Consider the following 14,290-nt stretch of genomic DNA (forward strand, 5'->3'; position numbering starts at 1 on the left):
TCTGAACTTCCTGTATCTGGATATCTACATCTCTTGCTAGAGTTGGAAAGTTTCCAGCTATTATTTCATTAAGTAGATTTTCTTTCCTTTATTTTTTCTCTTCATCTCTGGGACCTCAAAAATTCAAATATTTAGTTATTTTATGATATCCCATTAGGGACTTTATTTATTCTTCTTTTTTTCTTTTTCTATTTTTGTCCGACTAGGATATTTCAAAAGAATTGCCTTTATATTCTGAGATTCTTCTACTTTATCTAGTCTGTTGTTGAAGATTTCAAATGTATTTTATATTTTATTCAATGAATTATTCTGTTTCAAAATTTCTGTTTGGTTCTTTTTTATAATGAAGTTGCTAAATTTCTTTTTATCCTGAGGTGTTTTTTTTTTTCTCATTTCTTTGTATTGTTTTTCTAAATTCTCTTGTATCTCACTTGGCTTCTTTAATGTAATTATTTTGAATTCTTTTACTAGGATATAGCATTTTTCCCCCATTGGGATGTTTCAGGAGAATTATTATGTTCCTGGGGCAATGTCATGTTTCCTTCTTCTTCTTTTTTTTTTTTTAATATCCTATGTCCTTATGTTGATACCTGCACATCTGACATAATAGCTACTTCTCATTTTTTTTGAATTTGCTTTTGTAGGGGAGTCTTTTTTCCTAAAGCTGTATCTATGGTGTAGTCAGATAGGAAATTTTGGCTTTGTTTCTGTGTGTGTCCAGTAGGGTTGTTATGTAGTATCGTGATTTTTTGGGGCTGTAAACAGTGTCATTGGTGTCTGTGATTTCTTCTTTGGCTTTGGGTGTGATGGTCAGTGGAGGGTGCAGTGAAGTTTTATTGGGGATGTGGAGTGATACAGTTTAGATATGAGTGATATGAGAAAAGTTCTACCTACCAACTTTGTTAGTTTTGGCTAATAAAACCAATAAAGGTTTTATTGATTTGAATTGATGGTTTCAGTTGATGAAAGTATAGCATATGTGCTATAGGAAAATAGAATATATTTGCTTTCTTCATTTCTTTCAGATTTGGAGTCAAAATATGGACCTGAGAAAGTATCTTCAGAAAATGATATCTCTGAAGTAAATTTACCCAAACAGGTTATAAAGCAAATAAGTAAAACTGTTGGCCTCGAGGCCTTTTATTTTAGAAATGACTCAGAATATAGAAGGTTTGAGGGATTACAGGGATGTCAAGAAGGATATATCAATCAGAAGTTGATCAGCTATGAAAAACTGCCTACTTATACTCCTCATGCTTCTCTTATTCACAATACACATAAACCATATGAATGTAAGGAATGTGGAAAATACTTTAGTCGTGGTTCAAATCTTATTCAACATCAGAGTATTCATACTGGGGAGAAACCCTTTGAATGTAAAGAATGTGGGAAAGCCTTTCGACTTCACATACAATTTACTCGACATCAGAAATTTCATACTGGTGAGAAACCTTTTGAATGTAAGGAATGTGGAAAGGCCTTTAGTCTTCTCACTCTGCTTAATCGCCATAAGAACATTCACACAGGTGAGAAACTGTTTGAATGTAAGGAATGTGGTAAGTCCTTTAATCGTAGCTCAAACCTTGTTCAACATCAGAGTATTCATGCTGGTGTTAAACCATATGAATGTAAGGAGTGTGGGAAAGGCTTTAATCGTGGTGCACACCTTATTCAGCATCAGAAGATTCATTCCAATGAGAAACCCTTTGTATGTAAGGAATGTGGCATGGCCTTTCGATATCATTACCAACTTATTGAACATTGCCAAATTCATACAGGTGAGAAACCCTTTGAATGTAAGGAATGTGGAAAGGCCTTTACTCTTCTGACAAAGCTTGTTCGACATCAGAAGATTCACACTGGTGAGAAGCCCTTTAAATGCAGGGAATGTGGGAAGGCCTTTAGTCTTCTCAACCAGCTAAATCGCCATAAGAACATTCACACAGGTGAAAAACCATTTGAATGTAAGGAATGTGGGAAGGCCTTTAATCGTAGCTCAAACCTTATTCAACATCAGAGTATTCATGCTGGTGTAAAACCATATGAATGTAAGGAGTGTGGGAAAGGCTTTAATCGTGGTGCACATCTTATTCAGCATCAGAAAATTCATTCCAATGAGAAACCTTTCGTATGTAGGGAATGTGAGATGGCCTTTAGATATCATTGCCAACTTATTGAACATTCTCGAATTCATACTGGTGACAAGCCATTTGAATGTAAAGACTGTGGGAAGGCCTTCAATCGTGGCTCGAGCCTGGTTCAACATCAGAGTATTCATACGGGTGAGAAGCCCTATGAATGTAAGGAGTGTGGGAAGGCTTTTAGACTTCATCTACAACTTTCTCAACATCAGAAAACTCATACAGGTGAGAAACCCTTTGAATGTAAGGAATGTGGGAAATTCTTTCGTCGTGGTTCAAATCTTAATCAACATCGAAGTATTCATACCGGAAAGAAACCCTTTGAATGTCAGAAATGTGGGAAAGCCTTTCGACTTCATATGCACCTTATTCGACATCAGAAATTGCATACTGGTGAGAAACCCTTTGAATGTAAAGAGTGTGGGAAGGCTTTTAGACTTCATATGCAACTTATTCGGCATCAGAAATTTCATACTGGTGAGAAACCCTTTGAATGTAAGGAATGTGGAAAGATTTTTAGTCTTCTCACCCAGCTTAATCACCATAAGAACATTCATACAGATGAGAAGCCATCTTGAATGTAAGGAATGTGGGAAGTCCTTTAATCGTGTCTCAAACCGTGTTCAACATCAGAGTATGTATGCTGGTGTAAAACCATGTGAATGTAAGGAGTGTGGGAAAGGCTTCAATCGTGGTTCAAACCTTATTCAGCTTCAGAAAATTCATTCTAGTGAGAAACTCTTTGTATGTAAGGTGTGGAGGAAGATCTTTAGATATCATTACCAACTTATTGAACATTACCAAATTCATACTGGTGGAAAACCCTTTGAATGTAAAGAATGTGGAAAAACCTTTAGTTTTCTGACACAGCTTGCTTGGCATCAGGTCATTCATACTGATGAGAAGCCATTTGAATCTGAGGAATATGGGAAGGCCTTTAGTAGTGGCTCAAACTTTGTTCAACATCAGAGTATCCATACTAGTGAGAAACTCTATGAATGTAAGGAGTGTGGGAAAACTTTTAGATTTAGTATTCTCTTCACTGCACATCAAAGAATTCATAACAGTATGAAACCCTTTGAATGTAAGGAATGTGGGAAGACCTTTAGTTGTAGCTCAAAGCTTGTTCAACTTGTTAAAATTCATACTGGTGAGAAACCGTATAATGTAAGGAATGTGAGAAAGCACATGCTGTGGATGATCAGCTTACTCAACATTAGAAAATTCATAATAGAAATTTTATGAATGTCAGGAGTTTGGACAAGCCTTCACTGCATATGAAAAATTTACTCAACACCAGAGAACTCATATGGATGAGAAATCCTGTGAACATAAAAGAATGTGCAGAGAACTTTCATCATGGCCTGGGATTTGCTTAACATCAGAGTATTCATACTGCTGAGAAATCCTTTGAGCGTAAGGAATGTGGGGTGTTTTATAGCAACTCTAAATACAGTAGAGTTCAGAGAAGATAATTCTTGTGAGAAAGTCTTCGAATGAGGAATATAGGGTAGTTGTCATGTTCACAGTATATGCCCTATGTAATGCTTTACCAGATACAGGCATACCTCGCTTAATTGTGCACACAGTTATCGTGTTTTATGCAATTTGAAGGTTTGTGGCAACCCCACAGTGAGTAAGACGATCAGAGTCATTTGCCAAACATCATGTGTCCATTTTGTGTCTTATGTCACGTTTTGGTAATTCTCAGAATATTTCAAACTTTTTCGTTGTTATATGTCCATCATGGTGATCAATGACCAGTGATTTTTGATGTTACTATTGTAATTGCTTTGGGATACCACAAATATTGCCCATAAAAGATGGTGAACCTAGTTGATACTTGTTGTGGGTTTTAAAAAAATAGTCAGATATACAATCATATACCCCCACCTAGATACAAAATTGTTAACAATTTGCCACGTTTATTTTTTGTATATTTGTTGTGCCATAGAGAATAAGTTTTAGACTTCATGACACTTTACCCTTTATTTAATCAGCATGGGTATCACCCAAACATAAAGACAATATCATATAGCCATAGTACCATAATTACCCTTAAGGAAAGCATTCATAATTCTGTAATATCATTCCATTTTCAGATTTCTTCATTGCCCCCCAAAACATCTTTTATGGCTATTCATATTTAAAGGAGAATCCATTGCAGATTCTGAATTGCATTTGGTTATCTCTTTTCAGTATATTGTAGCCTGGAAACCCTATAAATGTAAGATCTCATATTTTGGTAGGTATTAGAATCACCTGTGGAACTTAGTAAAACTACAGAGGCTTAAGCCCTAGCTTATAAGCCTGGGCCTCTGTGTTTTTTTTTTTTTATTTCTCCAGGTGATTCTGATACCAACCAGAGTTAGAGAACCACTGGTCTAGAACATTTCTCCTTATTCTTAAAAAATGACATTAAATTTTGATTAGCCCAGGAAAGTTGTCTGCTATGTGTTTAGATTTCTTTCTTTATAGTGTCATTTAGCCTTGTTCTCTTTGTTGTATATTCTGTACAAGGGAATTTGAGTCCAGAGGCTCTGTTAGGTCTAGATTAAATATTTTGGGGAAGAATATTTTGTAGGTTATTTGTGTGTCATGTTTTATTGTCAGAAAACATTTAAGTACAGGTCCTTGCATTAGTGAAACTAAGGTTGATCATTTGGGTAAGCTGGTAGCTACCATGTTAAGTAATCTATAGAGAGACTTTGTCACCCCTGAAAAATTATAGTCATGTGTATTTTATCCCTGGATTGAATACAAAATGAAAATAGAAATAGACTATTCAGAAATGAATGCCACGAAGGTATCAGCATAATTCAACTTGTGTGATATGGCTGACACTGTACTCAGTACAAAATTAGCACCTCTAGTTTATGCAGGGAGCCAAGGTTGTTTTGCCTGGAACCTTGTTTTTGTTCAGCATTTATCACCAGCACCTATACCATGTCTGGTGAATGAGCTGTTGATAAACTTCGAAAAAAATTAAGTGCTTAAATCAAGCTATAAAATGTGATACCATTGTGGGATCATGAATTATATTAATTTTTTTAAAGATCAATAATAATCCTTTATGATTTTATTCCAGTATATTTAAAAATCTATAGTGATAATTTATATTGATAGCTTTCTTCTTTTTGTGAATATACCCTTATCAGATTATTATTGTTTTGATAGACAATTCTATTTCTTAATATTTAATTGCATCTATAATCATAAGTAAAGTTATAATTTGCTAAATTTTTTCAGGTTTTGTTATTGCAATGATTTTATAAATCTTATAAAACACAGTTATATAAAACTTGGCTTTCTAGTCTCATGTTCCTATTTTTTATTTCCAGTTTCATCTTTTTCGTATTGATTCTCTTTGACTTTTTTTTTTTTTTGAACTCAACAGATTCCCTGGGTATTAACCCAGCACAACTCTTTTATGGGTCATTGCACATCCTGGTAGTGTCATTAAGGATTGTCATGAAAGATCCCTGGAGGCCTTGCAATGAAACTCTATTATCATGCAATCTTGGCACTTCTAAGTTGGAAGTCAGAGTCCCTTTGCAAACATAATAAAATACTTCAAAGTATTTGCTAAAGTTACAAACCAAGTATGTACAAATTTAAAAATCACCTTATACTTTTAAAAGCAGAAAAGGCATCCATAGAATATTTCCTTGCTTACAAGCTCAGTGAATGTACTGAATTCACTTACAAAAAGAATTTTCTCAAATTTAGTTGCCTTTAAAAAAAATTCTTATTTCTTTTATCTGTAATTCTTTGACATTGTTGCTGCTTCAAGGTTTTGGTAATTGGACAGTATGGTTTATTATGCTATTAACATTTTTACTTGTCCTGAAAGAAGGGAATACAATCAAAGAAAAGGTTGCCGTAACTCGAACCACATTATGATATCAAGATGACCCAGAGCCATGGTTACTAAGCTGTTTAAATATTTAGTAACAGAGGTGTATTAGAAAGTGATAGGTCAACTAAGTAATTTTTTGGATAAATTTAATGATATAATCCCCTTAAATTATGCTTAGTTAGCAGTATTTAATCTGTTGTCTATTATACATCTAACTGGTCTGTTACCTTTCTTATATATTTATGTATTACTTATAAATATCTTAGTAGAGTAACTCATTTTTAAAACAATATATTTCATCTCCTAGGAGAAGAGGATTGAGTATGTGTTTTTATTCTTTCTTATTATGACATTTGGGTATTTTATCATTTTGAAATGCTACTGAATATTCCATTTATTTAGTCTGTGGTCTGACCTTCACTCCCTGGCACTGATTTTTATTTGGACCTTCTTTTACCTGATTCATATGAGTTAGGAGTAGCCATTAGTATGGATACATTTTTCCCGTTCCTAGTATACTGCCCTTTCCAAAAGTGTCTGGCTCACTCAAAGTTTTCTATATTTGTTCCATCCTGCTTTTACAGATGAATACAAATAGCTAACTATACCTTCTAAACAAACATAAAATTGGTGGAAAAAAGGCATATAAACAGCTCTTTCTCACCTACTGTCAACAGGAAATTAAGCATTTTTAACTGCAGCCTCCTTTTGTAAAATTTATAGCCATTTATCTTTTGAGTTTGACATGATACTAGATGTATGATAATTATATATTTCATGTGTCAGTATGAACATGATTTTTAACAGACTTGTTCCAATGAACTTTTATAACAGATGGTCCCCAACTCAGCAATGTAGACTAACAATTTCTCACTTTATGATGGTGCAGAAGTGACATGTTACTGTAGTTTGAATATTTGTCCCCTCCAAATCTCATGTTGAAGTTTGATCCCAGTAATGGGAGGTGTTTGGGTCACAGGGGAAGATCCCTCATGAATAAATTAATAAATAAATGAGGCTAGGAATTTTGCCTCTTCAACTGAGAGTTGGTGGGGATAATCTGAACCACCATTCTGTTTTTCTGTTGTGAAACCTCTGCCTTACAAGTATATATATGTGTGTGTGTGTGTGTGTATTTCCACAGCAGTAAAGGAAAATATAATGTCTTATCAAATAAAGAATATTAATAAAGGAAATCATAAAAGGAACCAAATGTAAATTCTGATTTGAAGAATATAATAATCAAAATAAAAAAATATCATTAGGAGGTCTAAATAAGTTTCAGCTGGCAGAAGAATTAGAAAATTGTGCAACCTCAATTCCATCTTCCCACTAGAAAATAGAATAAGAAAATAAAATGAAGACATAGAATGAGAAAATAGATCAAAGAAAAATGAACAGAGGCTGGGTGCAGTGGCTCATGCCTGTAATCCTGGCACTTTGGGAGGCTGAGGTTGGCAGATCACCAGAGGTCAGGAGTTTGAGAACAGCCTGGCCAACATGGCAAAACCCCATCTCTATTAAAAGTACAAAAATTAGCCAGGCATGGTTGCAGGTGCCTTTAATCTCAGCTACTCAGGAAGTTGTGACAGGAGAAGTGCTTGAACCTGGGAGGTAGAGGTTGCAGTGAGCCGAGATCATGTCACTGCACTCCAGCCTGGACATAAAGAGCGAGATTCTGTCTCAAGAAAAAAAAAAGAAAAAAAAAATGAACAGAGCCTCAGAGAAATTTAGGGCACCTTTAAGTGCACCAACACACATGTAATGAGAATACCAGAAGGTGAGGAGAAAGAGAAGCACAAAAATATTCAAAGAAATAATGGCTAAAAACATCCACAATTTGTTGAATAAACATTGTACATGCAAGCATCTCAACAAATGTAAATAGAATGAATGCAAACATGTCCACAAACAGACACATCATAGTAAAAATGCTAAAAGTGAAAGAAAATGTTGATAGCTATAAGAGAAAAACTGTGTGTCACAAGGGTACCCCAATAATTAACAGCAGACTTCTGATCAGAAACAATGGAGGGTATAAAGGCAGTGGTATGATATACTGAAAGTACTCAAAGGACAAAAGCTCTGTCAACCATGAATTTTATTCCTGGTAATGATATCTTTCAAAAATAAAGGTAAAATAAAGCCCTTCGTAGATCTACCATGTAAGAAATCGCAAAGAAAGTTACTCAAGCTGAAGCAAGTAAATCCACATGAAATTCAAAATTGCATTCTAAGAAAGAAAAAAATTAATATTTTTAATTAACAGTAATTATAGCCAGGTGCAGTGGCTCATGCCTGTAAACAAAGCACTTTGGCAGGCCAAGGCAGGAAGATTGCCTAAGGTCAGGAGTTTGAGACCAGCCTGGCCAACATGGCAATACCCTGTCTCTACTGAAAATACAAAAATTAGCTGGGCGTGGTCTTGTGCATCTGTAGTCCCAGCTACTCAGGAGGCAGAGGCAGCAGAATTGCTTGAACCTGGAAGGCAGAGGTTACAGTGAGTTGATATAGTTCCACTGTAGTCTAGCCTGGGTGACAAAGTGAGACTTTATCCCCAAAACAAACAAACAAAAAAGGTAATTATAAAAGGCAGCATAAATGCACATTTCTTTTACTCTCTTCTCTTAATAGATTTTAAAAGCAATTATATAATACAATATATTCATAATTGTGTTGTGTTATGGGATGCAGCAAAAGCAGTGTTCAGGTAATTTTATAGCTGTTAGTGTTTACATTAAAAAAGATAGAAGATTTCAAGTCAACAACTTAGCTTCATGCTAAGTTGTTATAAACTAGAAAAGAAGAAACTAAATTTGAAGCTAGTATAAGGAAAGAAAAATATTAGAGAATAAAAATAATGGAGAAAATTAGTAAAACTAAGTGTTAATTCTTTGAAAACTTCAACAAAGTTGTCAAACCATTAGCTAGTTGATTAAGAGAGAAAATTGAGGCCGAGGCGGGTGGATCACGAGGTCAAGAGATCGAGACCATCCTGGTCAACATGGTGAAACCCCGTCTCTACTAATACAAAAAATTTTAGCTGGGCATGGTGGCTCGTGCCTGTAATCCCAGCTACTCAGGAGGCTGAGGCAGGAGAATTGCCTGAACCCAGGAGGCGGAGGTTGCGGTGAGCCGAGATCGCGCCATTGCACTCCAGCCTGGGTAACAAGAGCGAAACTCCGTCTCAAAAAAAAAAAAAAAAAAAAAAAAGAGAGAAAATTGAAATAACTAGGATCAGAAATAAAACAGGGAACATTCCTATGAATTGTATAGTAATGGAAAGTATTATTTGAGTACTTTTAACAGTTGTATGTAAATAAATTGGATAACCTAGACAAAATGGAAAAATTCCTAGAAACACACACATGACTAAGACAATCATGAAGAAACAGAAAATCTGAATATACCTATGACCAGTGAGGAGACTGAATAGTAATCCAATACCTCCTAATGAAGAAAAGCCAAGGACTAGATGACTTCATTGGTAAAGACTAGCAAATGATTTTAGATCTTTATTCTTTTCTAGCACTATAGGCATTTAAAGCTAGAAAATTCTCACTAAAAACATGTTTAGCTGTTTCAAAAACTTTGTTTTTGTTTTTATTAAAAATACATTGTAGGCGAAGTGTGGTGGCTCATGCCGGTAATCCTAGCATTTGGGGAGGCTGAGATGGGGCATTGCTTGAGGCCAGAAGTTTGAGACCAGCCTGGTCAACATAGCCAGATCCCATATCTATTTTTAAGAAGTAAAATTAAAAAATACATTATAATTTCTCTTATAATGTATTCTTTGATACATGGAGTATTTAGCAATGTGTTGAATAATTTCAAAATATTTTTGAATTTCCCAAATTTCCTCAGTTTTTTATTTCTAATTTAATTTCATTGTGGTCAGAGAATTTACTTAGCATGACTTATTTTTAAAACTATTACAATTTGCCATATGGTCCAGTATATTATTTAGTTTAGAAAATGTTGCATGTTGAGTATATATTTTATTATCAGTTGAGGGTTCAATAAATAACAGTTAAGTCAGACTAGTTGGTAGTATTGTTTGAATCTTCTATATCCTTGCAGATTTTCTGTCTAGTGGTTAAAATGTTTGAGAATAGAGTGTTGAAATCTTCAACTTCTATTGTTGAAATGTCATTTTCTCCCTTCAGTTTTGTCAGTTTTTGTTTCATATATGTAGTCTCCTGTTTTTAGGAACATATATGTTCATTGTAGTTTTATTTTTCTGATTAACTCACCCTTTTGTCATGAAAAAAATGTCCCTCTTTTCCTCTAGTAACATTTTAAAAGACTATTTTGTCTGATGGAAATATTAACCTTTCCTGTTCTCTTCTGATCACCATTTGTATGGTATCTATTTGAATCTTTTTCCATCCTTTTGTTTTCCATGTTTTCAGCTTTAAAAAAAACCCTAACATACATCTTAGCTTTAAAAATCTAATTGAGATTGTTACTAATATAATATCAATAGTCACCAGGCATGGTGGCTCACACCTGTAATCCCAGCACTCTGGGAGGCCAAGGTGGGAGGATTGCCTGAGGCCAGCCTGGGCAATATAGTGAGACTCTGTCTCCACAAAAAATTAGAAATAAAATTTTAAGCAAAATAAATTAAATAATATCAATAGTATATAGAAAGTTTGCTGCAATATAGATCCCTTCCTCCCCTTTTGTGCTATCATAGTAATACAAATGTAACACAAATGACAACTTTACATATTATGAACAAAACAATATAAGTGTATGGTTTTATGCAGTTATCTTTAATCAGTTAAATTAAAAGGGTAAAAGTATATATTATCTTTTATTTACCTATGTAATGACTTTAATCACTGCTCATTGTTTCTTTGTGTGGATTCAAGTTACCATCTGGTGTTACCTTTCATCCTAAAGAACTTTAATATTTCTTATTAGCAAAGTCTGCTAGCAACAAATGCTTTCAGTCTTTATCTGCAGTTCTCTTGAAGTGTGTTCACATTCTTGTATAGTAAGTGTATGTGTGTGTGTGTGTACAGGTGTGTGTGTGTGTGTGTGTGTGAGTGATCAACTTTGCAAAGAGTTTGGTCATTATTTTTCAAGAATTATTCCTTTTTCTTTCCCTCTGGTCCCTCCTCTCATATGTATGCTGGTGTTTTTCATGATGTACTACATGTCTCTGAGGCTTTCTTCATTTTTATTGTTTCTTTTTTTCTTTCTGTTCTTCAGACTGCATAATTTTATTGGCCTATTTTCAAGTTTACAAATTATTTTTTCAGGTTAAATCTGCTATTGAGTTCTTATAGTGATTTTTTCATTTCAGTTATTGTACTTTTCAACTCTAGAATTCCTACTTGGTTCTTCCATTGCAGTAATAATTTCCACCTCTCTATTGATAGTCTCTGATTGGCAGGACGTTATTGTCATATTCCTTAAATTGTTTACATATGGCTTATTTTAGTTCTTTGAACAAAATTAAAATAGCTGCTTTCAGGTCTTTGCTAAATCCAACATTTGTGCTATCTCTGAGACAACTGTCTACCAGCTGCTTCATTCCCATCCCCTCTGAGTGAGTTACTTGGATTCTTTAGCTCCTGTGAAAGTTTGTTTATGCATAGACAGATGTTTACATTGATGTTTCTGTGAGAAATAAGTGCTGGAAAGTCCCATTCTGCCATCTTGCTAACATCACTCCTGTTAAGATTTTCTATTTTTTCTTGAGTCAATGATAGTTTGTGTGTTTCTAGGAATTTTTCCTTTCCAGTTAGGTTATTTTGTTGACATACAATTGTTTATAATATTCTTGTATAATCATCTTCATTTCTGTAAGCTTAGTAATGTTTCCACTTTCAACTCCGACTTTAGTGTTTTTGATCTTTTCTTTTTTTTCTTGTTCAGTCCTGCTATAGTTTTGCCACTTTTTTTTTATCTTTTCAAAGAACCAACTTTTAATTTTATAAATTTTCTCTATTATATTTCTATTTTCTATTTAAGCTAACCCTATTTTTGTCTTTATTATTTCCCTCCTTCTCCTGACTTCATTTTTTCCCTATTTTTCATATTCTAATTCCTAAATGTATACAGTTATGTCATTGATTTGACATCTTTCCTCCTTTTTATAGGCATGTAGAGCTATACATTTTTCTGAGGAGTAAGCATCTCATAAACTTTAGTAACATGTGCTTTTATTTGTATTTATCTAAAATATTTTCTAAATTCTTTTTTTATTTGTTCTTTAACCATTTGGTTAAGATTGTATTGATTTGGCATAAAACAGTGATATCATCTATCCTCACTCCTATTCAATATAGAAATTCAACTGAATTTCAGTTATCAGAACTTGCCAACATGAAGACAATGGGATTTAGTCCTACAAATTAAGAAAGACACTGAATGAATTAAGTCATGAAATAACATATTGTATACAGGATTTAATTTTGAAATTCTTCAATTTTGCATAGGAACTTCTTCAGCTATGGCAGTAGTCTTTTGATGGTGCTCCCATTTTTAACTGGATAAATTGACAATTTGTATTAGAATGTAATGCAATTGGGAAGGCTTATGTTTCTGGAACACTTAAATTTAGCTTAACATTCAAAGGTATCATAAATTGGGCCAATTTGTTTGGCTTTAGGAATAATTTTTAAAAAATGTACCCTGCCTAGACTAAGTGGCAAAAAAATTAGAATGTACTGTGGAGGCCAAATGCATTAGCTGCTAAAATATTTGCAGTCTAATATTCCGTATTCACAATACTCATGAGGATATCTTCTATTTCACTGGATATATTCTAAGACTTCTGATTATCGTAGTATATACAGGTATATATCTCAATTTAAAAAGTATTGTGTTCAGAGAAGTGTCATTTGAAGATAGCTGTAAGTTTATTAACCATAAAGTCCAACATTGAAGATTGTATACAATTTCATCAAAATTTAAAAATAATAGACAACATTGAAAAAATGTCCTTAAAAATATAGTAATACTACTTAAGAAATTGATTAAAGTATTGGAATATATGCCAAAAATAATTACTCTGCTTCTCTTTCTTTTAATGTTTAGTAAATAGTTTAAAATATTTTTCTTACCACAAAAATGTTGTTTTAATGTAAATATGTTTTTGTTTACCCTTTCGGATATAACATAAAATTATGATCCATAAATAAAATGTTCAAACATATATAATTTCTTTTCTTTTTTACTAGACATTCTACTCCTTTATATAATTTCAATTATCCTAGTATTCATACATTTTCAAATTTTTACTACTTCGGACAGTATATTATATAGTGAGCTGTTATTGATTTCTAATTTAATTCCATTTTTCTCAAAGAACATACTTTGTATGACTTGGGTATTAAGCCAGAATATGGTCTATGCTGGTAAGTATCCCCTGTGCACATAAGATGAATTTTATTGTCTTTGAGAAGAGTGTTTCACAAGTGTAAATGAGATCAAGAAGGTTGATATGTTGTTCAAATAATCTATACACTGTTGCTTTTCTTTGTTTGTTCTATCAGTTACCAAGAGAGATATGTTGAAATGTCTAATTATAATGGTGGATTTGTCTGTCACCTTATTGACCTAACAGGTTTTTACTCATCATACTTAGAAGCTATATTAAGAGAATAATTTAGGTTTCTTCCTTCCACTGGATGAACTGTCTTCATCATCATTATGATATAACTTTTTTTTATCCCTGATATAGTCTTTGTGTTGAAGTCACTTTGTTTTTAATACAGCCATTCCAGCTTTCTTTTGACTAGTGTTAGGATGGTATATATATTTTCCATCCTTTACTCATAACCTATTAGTGCTTTTACATTTAAAGTATTACCTGTAGGTAGCATGTGTTTGGGTCTGACTTTAAAAAAAAAAAATCCAACCTGACAATCTTTTTAAGTTAAGGTGTTTAAACCAGTTACATTTAATGTGATCATTGATACAGTTAAGATTATTATCTTGCTGTTTTCTGTCACAGTTGGGAATGCAAAGACATTTTGCTCTTTTTTATTCCATGTTTCCTCCTTATGTAGCATAGCAAAGTACAAAAATGATTTTGAAAGTTCAATATTGCTAGATTACCACAGTGAAATCAGGCTCTTCCTACAACAAACAAGGCCCCATTTGCATTTGTTTAGACTATTTTAAGAAAATGTGTTAATTATTCATCCTTCAAGATAAGGCAAGTAATTTTCTGTGTACTTTTATCCGTTTCCATGCCGTCCTGAATCACATTTTTTCTGTCTAGATAGCAGGAACATTGTCTTGAAGAATCCAGTACATTAGATTCTGAAAT

General features: G+C 33.5%; 2 protein-coding genes across 6 annotated transcripts in view; both read left to right on the top strand.

Annotated features, from left to right (window-relative positions):
• ZNF780A (zinc finger protein 780A) overlaps positions 1-6,317 on the top strand; it is a 21,180-nt gene extending 14,863 nt beyond the window's left edge. For all 5 annotated transcript variants that reach the window (XM_064381320.1, XM_064381319.1, XM_064381322.1 and 2 more), the window contains one exon: positions 1,026-6,317. In XM_064381320.1, coding sequence (XP_064237390.1) covers positions 1,026-2,719 — 1,694 coding nt within the window. In that variant the 3' untranslated portion in view covers positions 2,720-6,317. The remainder of the gene's footprint in view (positions 1-1,025) is intronic.
• Positions 2,719-13,176, top strand: LOC110568165 (zinc finger protein 780B-like). Its single transcript, XM_064381326.1, has one exon. The coding sequence runs from the start codon at positions 2,778-2,780 to the stop codon at positions 3,384-3,386; it is 609 nt and encodes a 202-aa protein (XP_064237396.1). The 5' UTR covers positions 2,719-2,777; the 3' UTR covers positions 3,387-13,176.
• Positions 13,177-14,290: the final 1,114 nt, after the last annotated feature.

This window comes from Aotus nancymaae, unplaced genomic scaffold (genome assembly GCF_030222135.1).
Source record: "Aotus nancymaae isolate 86718 unplaced genomic scaffold, 86718_ANA_hifiasm-v0.15.2.pri h1tg000028l, whole genome shotgun sequence".
Taxonomy (NCBI): Eukaryota; Metazoa; Chordata; class Mammalia; order Primates; family Aotidae; genus Aotus; species Aotus nancymaae.

Bases quoted from the DNA above. Each gene is read 5' to 3' on its own strand.
- LOC110568165 (XM_064381326.1), top strand. From the start codon at position 2,778: ATGTATGCTGGTGTAAAACCATGTGAATGTAAGGAGTGTGGGAAAGGC.